The 19,028-nt window shown below is 40.7% G+C and overlaps 1 protein-coding gene across 1 annotated transcript in view; it reads left to right on the top strand.

Annotated features, from left to right (window-relative positions):
- ryr3 (ryanodine receptor 3) overlaps positions 1–19,028 on the top strand; it is a gene marked incomplete at its 5' end in the record, with an annotated part of 47,797 nt that overhangs the window by 26,921 nt on the left and 1,848 nt on the right. Inside the window, 14 exon segments of the mRNA XM_034221022.1 lie at positions 853–905; positions 976–1,144; positions 1,224–1,310; positions 2,300–2,491; positions 2,593–2,723; positions 4,979–5,021; positions 5,367–5,494; positions 6,576–6,636; positions 7,010–7,156; positions 8,914–9,045; positions 12,063–12,219; positions 12,746–12,810; positions 13,994–14,094; positions 14,176–14,227. Coding sequence (XP_034076913.1) covers positions 853–905; positions 976–1,144; positions 1,224–1,310; positions 2,300–2,491; positions 2,593–2,723; positions 4,979–5,021; positions 5,367–5,494; positions 6,576–6,636; positions 7,010–7,156; positions 8,914–9,045; positions 12,063–12,219; positions 12,746–12,810; positions 13,994–14,094; positions 14,176–14,227 — 1,518 coding nt within the window.

Here is a 19,028-nt window from a genome sequence, read left to right as displayed (position 1 = left end):
CTCTTCTACATCAACATGTGTCCCCTCTTCTTCACGTCTCTTCTACATCAACATGTGTCCCCTCTTCTTCACGTCTCTTCTACATCAACATGTGTCCCCTCTTCTTCATGTCTCTTCTACATCAACATGTGTCCCCTCTTCTTCATGTCTCTTCTACATCAACACGTGTCCCCTCTTCTTCATGTCTCTTCTACATCAACATGTGTCCCCTCTTCTTCATGTCTCTTCTACATCAAGATGTGTCCCCTCTTCTTCATGTCTCTTCTACATCAACATGTGTCCCCTCTTCTTCATGTCTCTTCTACATCAACATGTGTCCCCTCTGTGGAAAGAGACTCTGAAAGTTTCAGGAAAAAAGATTCTCTCTCTTTTTGTCCTGATCCATTTCTATAAAAACCTGTCTGAAAATGAGCTGATCAGATTTTGGCCACTTTATGATGTCATCACGATGTTTTGGCTTGTGTAACCATTAGCCAATCCCCCCCCCCCCCCCCCACCTTATCACCTGAATCTCCTCCTAGAGCACCATTGTGTCCTTATTTTCATCTAAAGTAACAGACAGAGAATCAGCACTTTGGAAACAGGGCTGAAACAGAGGGGATTATGGGTAGTGCTGCAATGTATATCTATATATCTGAGTCCTATAATATTGATGAAAAACAGTATAATATGGGACCTTTAACTTCTTATGTTTTATATAAGGAATGTGGAGAAAACTTTCACATATCCCAATTTCCCGCAAGATGAATGAAGTATCCTGATTCTGGTTGAATATATTTATGATTTTAAAAGTTGTAGATATCTGTTCTTTAGTTTCTCTCAGCTCATGAAAATACTTTATTCCCCTTACAGAAAGCTGCTGCTAAGTCTTTTGAAGCCCCCGAGAACGAACCGGAGAAAGCAGAGTGAGTAGACTTAAGTGAGAGGAAAATAATTGATTCCCTTACACAATAAAACCAACTGTTTTGAATACAGCTCAGAGAACCAGGAGAAGGAGGACAAGCCAAAGAAGGAAGAAGTGGAGGTGAAGGAGCCGGTGGCGGAGGAGAAGCCCAAAGCCAAAGCGAGTCCCCCCAAAGACGCGTCTCCATCCTTCATGCTGAGCATCTTCGCTTTTCTGAAAATCTTCGTCACCAAGATGCTGGTGAGCCCTCGTCTTCAAAATGTGGAAAGGCGATAATAAAGGTCACAACAGTTGGTCTTAATCTAACTCTCCCCTGCAGAACTTGCTGGCTCGTAACTTCTACAACGTGCGTTTCCTGGCTCTGTTTGTGTGTTTCGCCATCAACTTCATTCTTCTCTTCTACAAGGTAATGAAAGTCACGTTTCTAAACGGAGCATCAATTCCAAGATCATTGGAAAATAAGTATTGTATTTCTTTTCTTTTCATTATATCTGTAAAGCGTCTTTGAGCACCTGTAAAAGCGCTAACAAAATAAATCTATTATTATTATTATTGTGCATTTAAAAGACGATGATAATGAAAAAAGCACCAGTCAAATAACAATTCAATGTGATGATCCCTCACAGTCCGAGTAAGCATTCTAGGTCAACTATAGGACAACAAAATGTCTTTATAATTATTATTTTTTATAAAGGGCTGAAACTTTTTTTTAATTCCAAATCTTTTGCAAATGTATTTCAAAATGTTTTCCTGTACATTTAGGATTTAAATAAGTTAAAGGTGGGGTAGGTAATTCACTTCAGAAACAGTTTTTGTTATATTCCATGGAATGCTCTTAACATCCCGATAGCAATGAATAAATTAAATGCTTTGACAATAAATACATAAAAAAACGTCATCTGTGGAAGCCGTAGTACTGTAAAAAGCACGACCAATCATCTGAGCCGGCCCGGCTAAAGTAACTGGATGGCCTACCTGCCTGTCAGCCTTCCATCTGTGCACAAACTTATCTCGTGCCCTCATTGGTCATGTTCGTGTGTGTTGGAGGAGGGGCTCTGTAAGGAAGTCTGAAGGAAGGGGCAGATTCTTTCCAGCTGCGTACTTTCAAATTCTAGCACACTCGAGCTGGTTTCTACATTCTTACTTACCCTACCTTTAAGTTTGACACTGGTGACAATAATCTCCAGGGGCAGTAACTGTGTTTTTTAACCTTTTACTTGCAAAATTCAATTTTTTCCTTTTCATAACTTTACTTAATTTATAAAGTATAAATTATCTTGGAACTTTTACCTCTACCCCAGAAACTCGTTCTTTTTAAAACAGTTTTCTCTGCAGCGACCCTATACTAGTTGTGGACTATTCATTGTATTGTGGTAACTTCTCTTTGCTCTTTAGGTCACTGGCGAAGCTGAGGCAGATGAGGAGGACACCTGGGACGGCGATGAAAATAACGCGGACACATTTTTCGACATGGATGAGTTTGTCCTGCAGGAGAGCACCGGCTACATGTTACCCACGCTGCGCTTCCTCGCTGTTTTCCACACCGTCATCTCACTCGTCTGTCTCTTCGGGTACTGCTTCCTCAAGGTGGGTTTACTCTTGATGTTTTTCCCCATATCACCGGGCGAATTGCTTGCCATTGTGTAAGGTAAAGTGTTAATCGCCCATCTTATTATGTTTGCCCGTAGGTTCCTCTGGTGGTGTTCAAGAGGGAGAAGGAGATTGCGAGGAAGCTTGAATTCGACGGTCTCTACATCACCGAGCAGCCGTCCGACGAGGACATCAAGGGCCAGTGGGATCGACTTGTCATCAACACCCCGTGAGTCACCGTCCTGATTCACACCGTCCAATCCCAAGAAGCGATTACACTAAAAGTAATCTGTATTTTTTTTATATTTTATACAATAAAACACATGTATACGGTGTATAGTTCCAAACATACAGAAGTGCACTTCTCAAGCTCAAATTACACTGAGGTGCATAAAACATACTACCCTTTTTTTTAATCTACTAATTCATCCAAAAAACAAAAAAAACATAATTCATACACACAAAGATGAACAAAATTAGTAGAACCGCTTCTACTAATTTTGTTCATCTTTGTGTGTATGAATTATGTTTAGGGCTGAAGCATAGCTTATGGGAAGTAGCCCTCCCGTGAATCATCCTAATACAACGTTGGGAGTATTGCGTCAAAAATGTATAGAAATTAAGGAGTGCAAAGAAATAAAGAAAACTGGAGAAGAAAACTAAAAATGAAACTTGGGGGAAGAAAAAAATAAATGCATATGTGTATATATAAATGAAAACTAGATATAGGGTCATTTTCTGCACATGTCAATTTCAGTTTCAACTGTCTTTTTTGAAAAGGAAAATACGATATATAAATATATATATTCATACAAAGACACATCCTACATACATTTCAAAATTGAATAACATTTCCAGCTCCTTTGGTTCAATTCAAGGCAGTTTCATGGTACATAGTCTGAACTCAAATAATCATATTATGAGGTTCGTCAGTATTCAATTATCCTCATCCTCTGCTAGCTCCATACAGTATATTTACATAATATATGAGCATGCAATATGGGCATAGATATGTCTCATAATTATTTGTGTGAACATAAACATAATTTGTGTGTAAATATGTGATTTGTAAATGTAAAACAACATCCACAAATGCATTTAAAAGATTTGCAAACTCACGAATACATTTGCAAGTGTAAAACGGATCTGCAAATACGCTAAATATGTTCACAAATAAAAAAAAGATCTGTGAATATCTCTTTAACATTTACACCTTTCGATCAGGCATTTGTGAATCCATTTTGTATTTGTGGACCAAAAATGCGCTTGCGGATCTCAAATCTCTGTTCACGGATCTCAAATCTCTGTTCGCGGATCGTCTTTTTACACACACGGAATTTTGAGACATATTTTCCGCCGGTCTCGGCTAAAATCTACTCGTGTCACTCGGTTATTTTCGGAAACCACATGATGGCCCGCTGATGACGACATTTCCGTATGATTTCAAAGTAAGAGCATGATGGTTTGTTTAATGCTCTGTTTTTGTATTATAATGAACAGCGGAACGTTAGATGCATTCTTCATCACCATCATGTTATAGTGATACAGTTAGTTTGTGTTATTGGTTCAATATAGCATATCGAGCACTTTCGTTGATGTTGAAGTGCAGGCTATACGCCACTTTCGGGTCCCGGGGGGAGCAGCTGGCAGCGAAGCAGCCCATATAAAACTCTTTCTTCATTGTTTGTTGTGTATTCAGTCAAGCGGGTCGAAGTTACAAAGCACTTCACATCTTATTAATCGGCCTAATTTTACCTTACCAGTGCAGTAATAAAGTAATCTGTAGAAAAGCACCGTATTTAGGTCAGGGTTATGGTGATGAAGAATACATCCAACGTTCCCCTGTTCATTATAATACAAAAACAGAGCATTAAACAAACCATCATGCTCTTACTTTGAAATCATGCGGAAATGTCGTCATCAGCAGGCCATCACGTGGTTTCCGAAAATAACCGAGTGGCACGAGTAGATTTTAGCCGAGACCGGCGGAAAATATGTCTCAAAATTCCGTGTGTGTAAAAAGACGATCCGTGAACAGAGATTTGAGATCCGTGAACAGAGATTTGAGATCCGCAAGCGCATTTTTGGTCCACAAATACAAAATGGATTCACAAATGCCTGATCGAAAGGTGTAAATGTTAAAGAGATATTCACAGATCTTTTTTTATTTGTGAACATATTTAGCGTATTTGCAGATCCGTTTTACACTTGCAAATGTATTTGTGAGTTTGCAAATCTTTTAAATGCATTTGTGGATGTTGTTTTACATTTACAAATCACATATTTACACACAAATTATTTTTATGTTCACACAAATAATTATGAGACATATCTATGCCCATAATGCAAGGACATTTTGATTAATGTCGATCAGCATGACAAATTCCAGAAAACAACTAGAGAGAATAATTTAATTAAAGTAATTATTTTACAGAGAGAGTGTAAGTTACCACCGCTGATTCTTACTTCTACTTTCTTTAACAGGTCTTTCCCCAGCAACTACTGGGACAAGTTCATCAAGCGCAAGGTGAGTGTTAGAAGTAACTAGATTTATTACACAGAATAATAACATAACTAAACATGTAGTCATAATGTACTTGTCAACCTAAATTCCCAGTGAGACATGTCATGGTTTTTAAACCAAATATCCTATTATGGACACTGCCTAATACAGTTTTCAGTAGTTGTTAGTATGATAGGTGAGGGTAAAATCGTACCTTCTGAGGTAATTAGCAGTGAAATTCTAATAATATGTGACCCTGTGTTATCTTGCAGGCAGACCCTTTAACATCCTGTGTTTGCTGCGTTCTTTCTTAATCAGACTTTTCTTTGTGTTGTGACCGAGTCTCTTTTTGCCGTCCTTTATTTGTAGGTGATCAATAAATATGGAGACATGTACGGAGCCGAGCGCATCGCTGAGCTGTTGGGCCTGGATAAGAGCGCTCTGGACTTTGACCCCACTGTGGAGACAGTAGAGAATGAAGCCTCCCTGCTCTCCTGGTGAGATGTGAACCCTTGTTTTATCTATTCATACTCACTGTAACCAGCAGTTTTTTACACTTTATTAACCCTTGTGTTGTTCAAGCTGTTACCGTTCATGGTGTTCGCTGGTCAATTTTGACCCATCATTTATTTCAGTCCAAAACACACACAAAAAATGACTATCATCCAATATTGTTCTAACTACATCATAACTAACTTATAATGCATTCATAACCGCACAATCCTGTTGTAATTGTATTCTATGGCCCCAAAACACATTACACCACATATTGCACACGTGCATGTGTGTGTTCAGGTTCAAGTGTTAGTGTACATATTCTTTGAGAAAGGTCGAGTTCCCGTGGGGGGAGGGGGAGGGGAGACCAGGTGCATGTTGCGAAGGGGGTGGGGGAGGTGTCTAAAGTCAAAGATGAATCTTGATTGGGCCAAATTTGACCTCGAGTGACCCAAAACAATTCTGCTGGGTCTCCCCAGACCCGAACACCAAATTATACGCTTTCTTTTTTAGAGACCTTCAGACGTGGCAAAAATGGTCAAAATCTGTTTGTAGTGTTTATATAGCTGTTGTGGAGGATATCATGAAGCCTTGTTCCGATAAAAAGAACTAGAGCGTAGTTATTATATCATTTGAACTTGAAACGGTTCACGGGAGACCCGAACACAACATAAGGGTTAAGGGATTGCTAAAATTATACTCAAAGGGCTTTAAGTTACGCCTGAGAGTTTGAGTATTTCCTGAGGTTATCCCATAAAAAAACTGTACTTTCTACTGAATTCAAGTAAAAATGTTAAACCCCATGTTAAATATATCTAGTCCAGTATCTCCTCATCTGTGTTGCATTTCGGTATGACACTTCTGTGATTCATAGATGTTCTATCTTCACGGTCAACTTGTATATTTTCTACTTTTTAATGCTGTTTTATTTCTATTTTGAGATGTTTCAATTTTAGAATAGTTTATTTCCAATCTTTCAATGTCTACTTATGTGCCTTGTTTTTGATGCTGCTGCAACACATTTCTTCCCTAATTTGGGATCAATAAAGTACATTTGATCTTATTGTGTTCTCCCGTTTGCAGGCTGAGCTCCATCGATACAAAGTACCACATCTGGAAGATGGGAGTGGTTCTGACTGACAATGTAAGTTTATTCAACGTGTTATCAAAGCACTTTTTATTCACAGCACTGTGAGGGAAAATAAAGTAAAAGAAATACAAAATATCTTACTTTTCATTAGGATTTTGCTTATTACATTTGATTCTGTAATAGCCTAAATAGTATTTACCTTACGAATGTGACATTACAATGAATGAATACTCTGATAGAACAGACACCCAGCTAAAAACATGATTATTAAAATAGTCAAAGGTTTTATTTGGTTATTTGTCACATAAATCCACAATGTGTGTAAGTAATATGCAAGGTGGCATAAGACAGCAGTTTGCTTTTATTATATGCAAAGACATTCCTCTAGAACCTTTGTCACTAATAAATATCCTTTCCTCTCCCTCAGTACTTCCTGTATCTGATCTGGTACTCCACCATGTCCATTTTCGGACACTTCAACAACTTCTTCTTCGCTGCCCATCTTCTGGACATCGCCATGGTCTTCAAGTCGCTCCAAACCATCCTGTCGTCCGTCACTCACAACGGCAAGCAGGTACAGAGTTCAGCCAGCAGAGGGAGCCAGAGCACAGAGAAGAACAGTGACCGCCATACTCTGTGGCAGAGCAGCCTGTCCTTACAACCTCCTTTTCCCTTTTTGCTTAGAATTACATCACCGTGAAATAAAGGAGTTATTACAGGGTTTTAATTTCACGTCTTGAAGAATGTAAAGAGATATTCTGCTGCCATCTGATCTTTATAAGGACTCATCTTACATAGAGATCTGCATGAATCAGAATACCTTTATTAGTCCCACGGAGGAGAAATGTGCGTAGTAGAGCCACAGACAGCTTAATGTTACATATGTTAAATATGTGACATGCAATAAAAAAAAGTAATAAGTTATGATATAATTAAAAATATAATAAAAAATTACATCATTTAAAAAAATGCACACCTTGTAACAGTTCTAATGATTTAGCAGCCAGGTTTATATTACACAGTTATTAACGGCATTTATATATTGCACATTGTGTGTGTGTGTGTGTGTGTGTGTGTGTGTGTGTGTGTGTGTGTGTGTGTGTGTGTGTGTGTGTGTGTGTGTGTGTGTGTGTGTGTGTGTGTGTGTGTGTGTGTGTGTGTGTGTGTGTGTGTGGTGTGTGTGTGTGTGTGTGTGTGTGTGTGTGTGTGTGTGTGTGTGTGTGTGTGTGTGTGTGTGTGTGTGTGTGTGTGTGTGTGTGTGTGTGTGGCTATGATAGATAATATGGGACAAAACCACTAGCAGCGTGATTCATATTAAACCCTAATATGATCAAATGAAATAATTATCTCCTGGAAAAAGGAGGGGCTTTGAGATAGAGATGTTATGACTCAGTCTCAGGATGTCTAGAAATTAACATCATGAGAAATACATTAATGGAATTAAATATAAATTAATTATTGAGGAAAAGATGACATTGCCTTGAGGGGAAGTGCCATAACTTCCCCAAGAGTCATTTAGATGTATTCCCGCTAATGGGAGTCATCTAAACTTCATCACATCAAATCACATTGGGTTGTAAAGAGCACGTATTTTATGTGAAGTTTATAGTCAAGCCCATCATGAATATGCTGTAGGTACTTTCTTTCCCAGTTCATCAGAACAAACAAAGTCAAAGATTTTAATAATAATGAATGAAAAGTTGTATTAGATGAAACCCCTCTTTAATGGTCACACATGCAGAGCACACACAGTGAAATGTGTTCTCTGCATTTAACCCATCCTAGTACCAAGAGACTAGTACTAGGAGTAGTGGGCAGCGCCCGGGGAGCAAATGGAGTGGGGGGTTGTCCGGTGCCTTGCTCAATGGCACCACGGCAGGGCAGGAGGTGAACTGGGACCTCTCCAAGTAGCAGTCCACACTCCACATTTTTAGGTCTGGTCGGGGACTTGAACCGGCGACCCTACGGCTCACAGTCCAAGCCCCCTACTGATTGAGCCACTGCCGGTCGTGTCACTTGTAGATCATCATTGGGATATGAAGATGTTTTTTAAAGGTGTGAACGTGATTGCAGAATGTCTCCAAAGTCTTTGAATATTGATGAAAGCCGCCTAGAAATACTCAATTCAGCGGTGAAGACCTTGAAAATATTGCAGGTCTTTTGAGTTCCTTTTGAATGAATCTGCTCTGACATTGACATGTTGGTTCACCTCTCAAAGATAACAACCTTCTGCCTCCTCAAATCTCTGCTCAAACTGTCAATGGGAACAAAAGGTGAAATTAAATGTCAACGTTTGTCATTTTGTATTTGAAAGAGTTCTCTCTCTTCCAGCTTATGCTGACTGTGGGTCTGCTGGCCGTGGTCGTCTATCTCTACACCGTGGTGGCCTTCAACTTCTTCAGGAAGTTCTACAACGGGGGGGATGAGGACGAGCCCGACATGAAGTGTGACGACATGTTGACGGTATGCCTTGCTGCCTCAGATATATATATTTATGTTCATTTAGGAAAGAATAGTGAACATAGGAAATGACTTTGAAGATGTTGAGATTCCTGAGGCTTTGATTCTGGAAATTGGACTTTGTTTTCTACCAGACTGAGTAGAAAATATGTTTCATTAGTGAACTTTGTAAAGGATTTTTTCTTTCACTTCTTACTTAAAAAAACATCAAACTATTTACTGGTTCTTTTGATGAATGTTCTCCTTCTGATCGAGCAGCTCACGGGGTCTCAAGATGTTTGAAATTACATTTTCTCAATATTTTATTTATTTTATTTTGAAAACTTTTTTCTAGGAACGTTTTTTTGATGATTTTGATATATTGTGAATTGATTTTATTTACTTATTTATTATTATATAAGACAACAGACGACCAAACATTCTTCTATAATAGAGAAAAAAATACATGTATACTATGGGTGTTTCTCAATGTCGAGGAAGGATACTCCAGAGCCACTATTTCAAGGATGCTACGTCATCGAGTGCCGCCGAAGGACTGTTCCAATGTCCAGACTCCTTGGAATTCTACCGAGCCCGGCGTCCTTCGGAGCGAGAAATGTCGAGGCTGCACATGTGTATCCTCCGCGGTCTTAAAATCCCCACAATGCTTTGCGCACGGACCAATTTCCAAATCTTTGGCAGAAATCGCGCTCCATTTAAGGCGGGACCTCACATATGACGAACACCTGTTAGCCTGTTCCACAATTCTTTGTTTTCCGAGGCTAGGAAGGATTCTTGCCTCGCTTCTGAAGGAAGTGACTCGGAAGACATGTCCTACCAAAGAAGCGTCCTCGAGATTGAGAAACACCCAGGCCGTTTCTCAATCTCGAGGATGCTGGCTTGGTAGTCGCGTACTTCCAAGTCACTTCCTTCAGAAACGAAGCAAGTATGCTTCCAAGCCACGGCTTCGGAAAACGAAGAAGAATGGAACAGGCTAACAAGTGTGCCACTCTCTCTAACGGTTTCAACAAACTGTACCGAAAATAAATACCTCACGATGTCTATCTAATTATGAACTTGCTTTACTTTCACGGAACACATTTTTGGTGATAACAAACAAATGCAACAAAGTAACATATACCAACACATGTTCTACGCCACTACATACTTACATTTAAATGTGTGCTGCGTCGGTTCAGCCATTCTTCGCAAGGGTTTTTGAAATTGGTTCGTGCGCAAAGCATTGTGGGGATTTTAAGGACGCGAAGTCTACCCATGTGCAGCCTCGAAATTTCCCCCAAACCAAGGATGCGGTCTCGGTGGAATTCCAAGTACGCTGGACATTGGAACAGTACTTCGGCGGCACTCGATGACGTAGCATCCTTGAAATATTGGCTTGGAAGCCAGCAGGGTCGGCTCTAGAATAAATCGAATGGGGGGTAATCATTTACCAAGGGGGGGCACACACTGCCGTCAACAACCAATACACAAACACCAACGCAACTTCAAAAAACATGCTGTAAAGTCTATTGTTTTTCACACACATTGCAGGGTGTAGTGCTATTGTATAGCGCACCTATGACTTGTGCATACATGCACGGTTGTGGCACGACCACCAAAACAGAAACATATGGACATAGGCCACCATACAAAAAGTGTGCAAATGTATTTAGTATCCTATCCATGTGAACATGTTTTAGGTGAGGGTGGACCTAACCTCCTCTAGGAGGGTCTGGGGCATGCTCCCCCGGGAAGATTATTTTTAAAATATTGAAGTTAAATGCATCAATCTGGTGCACTTTGAGAGCAAAATGAAGAGATCTATGGATACATCTCTCAGCATCCATATGAAACAGAACTGTACACAGATTTACTTTTTCTTTATGGATATTTTACTAATCACTCTCCTTTTAAACTGTATTCTTGTGTTACTGTCCTATAGTATTTCATACCCGTTTTTCATGTATTCTCTTATTCTTTAATAACTATAATGATCATATAAAGGTATTCCTCGCAAATACTTGTTTACATAAATGGTGACCAAACCGTTTGAGACCCACTGAGATAACCTACACTAAAGTGAACTATCTAAACACTGAGAGAGTCCTTACCTCACTGAGCTGACGTTATAAGATCCTCTCAGTCTGACAGGAGAGGACTCTCCTCCACCTTGGTGTAGAAACAGCTCTTTATATCCGTTAGCATAGCTAGCTAACCAGATGCTAACAACAACATTCCACGTTACCGCTCGCGCACTCACAAAATGCGCTCGTGCCACACACACACACACACACACACACACAGAGCCGAGCTTGAATGAAACACAGAGACCCAGAAGTAGGCTACTTGTACTGTACTGTATATTGTATTATTTTCGATGGCTTTACTGTATAATCAGTATAACAGATGAACAGATCGCCACTGGGCTTTCATCTAAACACACAGCCACGTAATGATAACAAAACAAAGGTCGTGGTCATTGGTCAAGCAACACACCAATCAGAGAGCAGCAGTGAGCACACCTCAGGCTGTGTTTTATATTTGTATTCTTTATTTCTGACGTATTTCACACAAAACGTTTTCACTTAAAAAAAAAATAAAAAAACGGCAAAGTGGCTAGGCTTGCCCACCCTGCGTTGGGGGGGGGCACAGTGACTCATTTGGGGGGGGATGGCCAGCGAATGACCCCCCATGACGCCGACCCTGGAAGCCAGAATCTTCGAGATTGAGAAACGGCCCCAGTGTCTCAGATGCTCAGTCACACTTTTGGGTCCTGAATAATTTCTCACTAATTGCATGTGTAAATTGTTTGCAATCTGAAATAATGTGTCAAATGTTCATATATGTAGATTGAATCCACCCATTAATCTCTCAGCATTGTTCCTGGGTAGCGATAGAAGACGCCACATCTTTAGCGTTGCACTTAAATCACAGCCTCATAGTGCACTGAATAATAATGTGTCCTTGTCCCTCTGTAGCCAACACAACAGGACACAGCTGTGATCTTATCTCTTAGCTTCTCTCCTGTGTTCCCTCTGCAGTGCTACTTGTTCCACATGTACGTGGGTGTGAGAGCTGGAGGCGGTATCGGCGACGAGTTGGAGGACCCAGCTGGAGACCCCTACGAGCTTTACCGCATCATGTTCGACATCACCTTCTTCTTCTTCGTCATCGTCATCCTGCTCGCCATCATTCAGGGTACACACATAGGTCCCCTATTACACTGTTTTTCCTCAATATATTATAGGTCTCAGATATATACAAAACATTGGTTGGTGATTGGCTAATGATTGGCTAATGGTTACACAAGCCAAAACATCGTTATGACATCACAAAGTGGCCAAAATCTGATCAGCTCATTTTCAGACAGGTTTTTATAGAAATGGATCAGGACAAAAAGAGAGAGAATCTTTGTTCCTGAAACTTTCAGAATCTCTTTCCACAGAGGGGACACATGTTGATGTAGAAGAGACATGAAGAAGAGGGGACACATGTTGATGTAGAAGAGACATGAAGAAGAGGGGACACATGTTGATGTAGAAGAGACATGAAGAAGAGGGGACACATGTTGATGTAGAAGAGACATGAAGAAGAGGGGACACATGTTGATGTAGAAAAGACATGGAGAAGTGGATTTTGCATAATAGGTGACCTTTAAATGTGTCATCAGAAGAGTTCTGTTTGTACTATGACCAACTGTCCCCCCCCCCCCCCCCCCCCACAGGTTTGATCATTGATGCCTTTGGAGAGCTGAGAGACCAGCAGGAGCAGGTGAAGGAGGACATGGAGGTGAGACTGGACTCAAACTGGGGAACATTTCAGACCCAACACGCCTCCTTTCATGTCGTTTATAGACAGCTGCATAGATGTGGAGGAACATACTAAAAGATCCTGAGGGTGCTTTCATCCTATGGTCGTCGAGATAAGAGTAAAACATGTTCACTAAATGATTATTGTGGCCAAAGTCAAACTACATTGCAAACTCAACAACCAGCCCCGATGTTAGTTTGCTGTCCCTGATGCAGTTTGTTTGTCGTCTAATTTACATGTTGAATATAGTAGATATGTGATTACACATGAATTCAAGTAGTAATTTGGGTTTGTGAGTATAGGGATTTTAACATCAGTCACACAGATGATGTGTTTGTGGTCCTCATTTATACTTGAGTGAAACAAGTGACACTGTTAACTATCTTCTCCTCCAGTACAATCATTGTACCTGTGTGCCATAGTTCAGTTAGATCAGGGGTTCTCAAAGTTTTGATGAGTGAGGGCCAATTTAGGTAGCCAATATTGGATTGAGGGCTGCCCAAGAAAAAAACGGAACACAAAATAATTCCAAAACAAATCCTTTCTTTATTGTACTAACCAATTACCGCAACTCGCGAGATGCCTAGTTGCCATGCAACCAGTAGTTGAGCAAACTTTCCACAAGCTGTCATTCATAATTTAGGAATGACAACCCAGGGGGCGCAGTTTTACCATTCTTAAATCCCATTCTAATTCTTACTAGATACAACCATGGAGGATTAAAATATAACGCATGCATTTCAGCGTGTCACATTAACTATCGCGGGCCGCCAGAAACATTTCCGAGGGCCGCTATTGGCCCGCGGGCCGCACTTTGAGAACCCCTGAGTTAGAGGTACAGTCCTGTCTAAAAATGCTGACAATCAGCTGTGTTAAGATGTGTGTCTGTGTCTATGTGACACCAGAGAAAAGGAATGAACAAGGAACACATGAAGAATGTTTTTTCTGTCAGTCCGTTCATTTGATTTGTGTTTAAAAAGCCAGCAATGTCCGGCAATACCCTCCCCTCTGTCTCCCCCTTTCAACGCTAACATCTCCAAAAAGACCCTCTGGTACAAGTCAGCACCGTCAGATATCTTTATACCAAAGGAACAAAACTACATGTGAAATGGACCTTAGTACAGCGGGGGATTTAAGTACAAATCTCCCCTTCTTCCTCCAGACTAAGTGCTTCATCTGTGGCATCGGGAACGATTACTTTGACCGGACGCCTCACGGGTTCGAGACCCACACCTTACAAGAACACAACCTCGCGAACTACCTGTGAGTGCAGCAGCGAAGCAAAGTTAAAACACATTTCTGTTTACAATGCGGACATTCCTCACATTTCCCTCCTGTGTGCAGGTTCTTCCTCATGTACCTGATCAACAAGGATGAGACTGAGCACACGGGTCAGGTACGTGAACACTTACTCACTATTTATTCATTATTTCACTTGTGAGATATCCGATCAATATTAAGACGGCATAGGAAAGTTCCAGAAACTTCAGCAGGTTTCACTTGTGCAACATTTCATCCCACTTGTTATGTTGCATAAGTTTAGCAGGAGGAAGATGTGTGGGATATTAAGTTGTTGTTGTTGTTGTTGTCGTGCACCTGAGACTGAAGTTGTTTTTATTTGAGGTGCATGCTCTGTTCTTATGTCACACATCCAGCAGTAGGAACATACAACTCACTTTGTGCAGCTCCTCCATGCAGAGAACACATTCAGCTGCTTCTAAAGAAAATCACGTTGGAAACATGATTACGTTTTTAGTGATTCTGCAGAAAATAAGATCGATTTAGGTCTCAATCCAAATGATTCCTGATGCTTCATGACCTGCGGTATCTATCTCAGTGTTACAGTATGTATCCTTTCAAACCAGCTAGCTGTGATTTCCTGTTTCTCATTCCACATGTTTCACTTATTAAAACTAAGGCAAGAGCCCTATAAGACTGATACATGTGGTCAGGGTCTTTGTGAAATCAGTCCTATAAGACTCATACATGTGGTCAGGGTCTTTGTGAAAGCAGTCCTATAAGACTGATACATGTGGTCAGGGTCTTTGTGAAAGCAGTCCTATAAGACTGATACATGTGGTCAGGGTCTTTGTGAAAGCAGTCCTATAAGACTCATACATGTGGTCAGGGTCTTTGTGAAAGCAGTCCTATATGACTCATACATGTGGTCAGGGTCTTTGTGAAAGCAGTCCTATAAGACTGATACATGTGGTCAGGGTCTTTGTGAAAGCAGTCCTATAAGACTCATACATGTGGTCAGGGTCTTTGTGAAAGCAGTCCTATAAGACTGATACATGTGGTCAGGGTCTTTGTGAAAGCAGTCCTATAAGACTCATACATGTGGTCAGGGTCTTTGTGAAAGCAGTCCTATATGACTCATACATGTGGTCAGGGTCTTTGTGAAAGCAGTCCTATAAGACTGATACATGTGGTCAGGGTCTTTGTGAAAGCAGTCCTATATGACTCATACATGTGGTCAGGGTCTTTGTGAAAGCAGTCCTATATGAATCATACATGTGGTCAGGGTCTTTGTGAAAGCAGTCCTATATGACTCATACATGTGGTCAGGGTCTTTGTGAAAGCAGTCCTATATGAATCATACATGTGGTCAGGGTCTTTGTGAAAGCAGTCCTATAAGACTGATACATGTGGTCAGGGTCTTTGTGAAAGCAGTCCTATAAGACTGATACATGTGGTCAGGGTCTTTGTGAAAGCAGTCCTATATGACTCATACATGTGGTCAGGGTCTTTGTGAAAGCAGTCCTATATGACTCATACATGTGGTCAGGGTCTTTGTGAAAGCAGTCCTATAAGACTGATACATGTGGTCAGGGTCTTTGTGAAAGCAGTCCTATAAGACTGATACATGTGGTCAGGGTCTTTGTGAAAGCAGTCCTATAAGACTCATACATGTGGTCAGGGTCTTTGTGAAAGCAGTCCTATAAGACTGATACATGTGGTCAGGGTCTTTGTGAAAGCAATCCTATAAGACTCATACATGTGGTCAGGGTCTTTGTGAAAGCAGTCCTATAAGACTGATACATGTGGTCAGGGTCTTTGTGAAAGCAGTCCTATAAGACTCATACATGTGGTCAGGGTCTTTGTGAAAGCAGTCCTATAAGACTGATACATGTGGTCAGGGTCTTTGTGAAAGCAGTCCTATACGACTCATACATGTGGTCAGGGTCTTTGTGAAAGCAGTCCTATAAGACTGATACATGTGGTCAGGGTCTTTGTGAAAGCAGTCCTATATGACTGATACATGTGGTCAGGGTCTTTGTGAAAGCAGTCCTATAAGACTCATACATGTGGTCAGGGTCTTTGTGAAAGCAGTCCTATAAGACTGATACATGTGGTCAGGGTCTTTGTGAAAGCAGTCCTATAAGACTCATACATGTGGTCAGGGTCTTTGTGAAAGCAGTCCTATAAGACTCATACATGTGGTCAGGGTCTTTGTGAAAGCAGTCCTATAAGACTCATACATGTGGTCAGGGTCTTTGTGAAAGCAGTCCTATAAGACTGATACATGTGGTCAGGGTCTTTGTGAAAGCAGTCCTATAAGACTGATACATGTGGTCAGGGTCTTTGTGAAAGCAGTCCTATAAGACTGATACATGTGGTCAGGGTCTTTGTGAAAGCAGTCCTATATGACTGATACATGTGGTCAGGGTCTTTGTGAAAGCAGTCCTATAAGACTGATACATGTGGTCAGGGTCTTTGTGAAAGCAGTCCTATAAGACTGATACATGTGGTCAGGGTCTTTGTGAAAGCAATCCTATAAGACTCATACATGTGGTCAGGGTCTTTGTGAAAGCAGTCCTATAAGACTGATACATGTGGTCAGGGTCTTTGTGAAAGCAGTCCTATAAGACTGATACATGTGGTCAGGGTCTTTGTGAAAGCAGTCCTATAAGACTCATACATGTGGTCAGGGTCTTTGTGAAAGCAGTCCTATAAGACTGATACATGTGGTCAGGGTCTTTGTGAAAGCAGTCCTATACGACTCATACATGTGGTCAGGGTCTTTGTGAAAGCAGTCCTATAAGACTGATACATGTGGTCAGGGTCTTTGTGAAAGCAGTCCTATAAGACTGATACATGTGGTCAGGGTCTTTGTGAAAGCAGTCCTATAAGACTGATACATGTGGTCAGGGTCTTTGTGAAAGCAGTCCTATAAGACTCATACATGTGGTCAGGGTCTTTGTGAAAGCAGTCCTATATGACTGATACATGTGGTCAGGGTCTTTGTGAAAGCAGTCCTATAAGACTGATACATGTGGTCAGGGTCTTTGTGAAAGCAGTCCTATAAGACTCATACATGTGGTCAGGGTCTTTGTGAAAGCAGTCCTATAAGACTGATACATGTGGTCAGGGTCTTTGTGAAAGCAGTCCTATATGACTGATACATGTGGTCAGGGTCTTTGTGAAAGCAGTCCTATAAGACTGATACATGTGGTCAGGGTCTTTGTGAAAGCAGTCCTATAAGACTGATACATGTGGTCAGGGTCTTTGTGAAAGCAATCCTATAAGACTCATACATGTGGTCAGGGTCTTTGTGAAAGCAGTCCTATAAGACTGATACATGTGGTCAGGGTCTTTGTGAAAGCAGTCCTATAAGACTGATACATGTGGTCAGGGTCTTTGTGAAAGCAGTCCTATAAGACTCATACATGTGGTCAGGGTCTTTGTGAAAGCAGTCCTATAAGACTGATACATGTGGTCAGGGTCTTTGTGAAAGCAGTCCTATACGACTCATACATGTGGTCAGGGTCTTTGTGAAAGCAGTCCTATAAGACTGATACATGTGGTCAGGGTCTTTGTGAAAGCAGTCCTATAAGACTGATACATGTGGTCAGGGTCTTTGTGAAAGCAGTCCTATAAGACTGATACATGTGGTCAGGGTCTTTGTGAAAGCAGTCCTATAAGACTCATACATGTGGTCAGGGTCTTTGTGAAAGCAGTCCTATATGACTGATACATGTGGTCAGGGTCTTTGTGAAAGCAGTCCTATAAGACTGATACATGTGGTCAGGGTCTTTGTGAAAGCAGTCCTATAAGACTCATACATGTGGTCAGGGTCTTTGTGAAAGCAGTCCTATAAGACTGATACATGTGGTCAGGGTCTTTGTGAAAGCAGTCCTATAAGACTCATACATGTGGTCAGGGTCTTTGTGAAAGCAGTCCTATAAGACTCATACATGTGGTCAGGGTCTTTGTGAAAGCAGTCCTATAAGACTCATACATGTGGTCAGGGTCTTTGTGAAAGCAGTCCTATAAGACTCATACATGTGGTCAGGGTCTTTGTGAAAGCAGTCCTATAAGACTCATACATGTGGTCAGGGTCTTTGTGAAAGCAGTCCTATAAGACTGATACATGTGGTCAGGGTCTTTGTGAAAGCAGTCCTATAGGACTGATACATGTGGTCAGGGTCTTTGTGAAAGCAGTCCTATAGGACTCATACATGTGGTCAGGGTCTTTGTGAAAGCAGTCCTATAGGACTGATACATGTGGTCAGGGTCTTTGTGAAAGCAGTCCTATAAGACTGATACATGTGGTCAGGGTCTTTGTGAAAGCAGTCCTATAAGACTCATACATGTGGTCAGGGTCTTTGTGAAAGCAGTCCTATAAGACTGATACATGTGGTCAGGGTCTTTGTGAAAGCAGTCCTATAAGACTGATACATGTGGTCAGGGTCTTTGTGAAAGCAGTCCTATAAGACTGATACATGTGGTCAGGGTCTTTGTGAAAGCAGTCCTATAAGACTGATACATGTGGTCAGGGTCTTTGTGAAAGCAGTCCTATAAGACTGATACATGTGGTCAGGGTCTTTGTGAAAGCAGTCCTCACTAATTGCTTTTGTAAAACAGGTTTCCATTATTATTAATAACAAATATTTCATACTATGATTTTTGTTATGCCTCATTATAAAACGACATTTAATAACTTTAAAAAGCTATAAGCTCTGCCATTTCATCAACATTGATATGACATATTAGATTTCTGACTTGATTGACTTTAATATTTCTTATGACATACTGTAATATACATTTGATGATTTATGCAATACTATACTTGGCTTGTTCATATCTTCTGTCAAATATGAGATTGTTATGACATTTTAAAGACTTCACTATTTAATAAACAATTCTACATATTTGTATGACGTACTATACCATGACATTTTTTCAGATTGTTT

The sequence above is a fragment of the Gymnodraco acuticeps genome, unplaced genomic scaffold, assembly GCF_902827175.1.
Source record: "Gymnodraco acuticeps unplaced genomic scaffold, fGymAcu1.1, whole genome shotgun sequence".
NCBI lineage: Eukaryota > Metazoa > Chordata > Actinopteri > Perciformes > Bathydraconidae > Gymnodraco > Gymnodraco acuticeps.
This window is presented reverse-complemented; position numbering and strand designations above follow the sequence as displayed.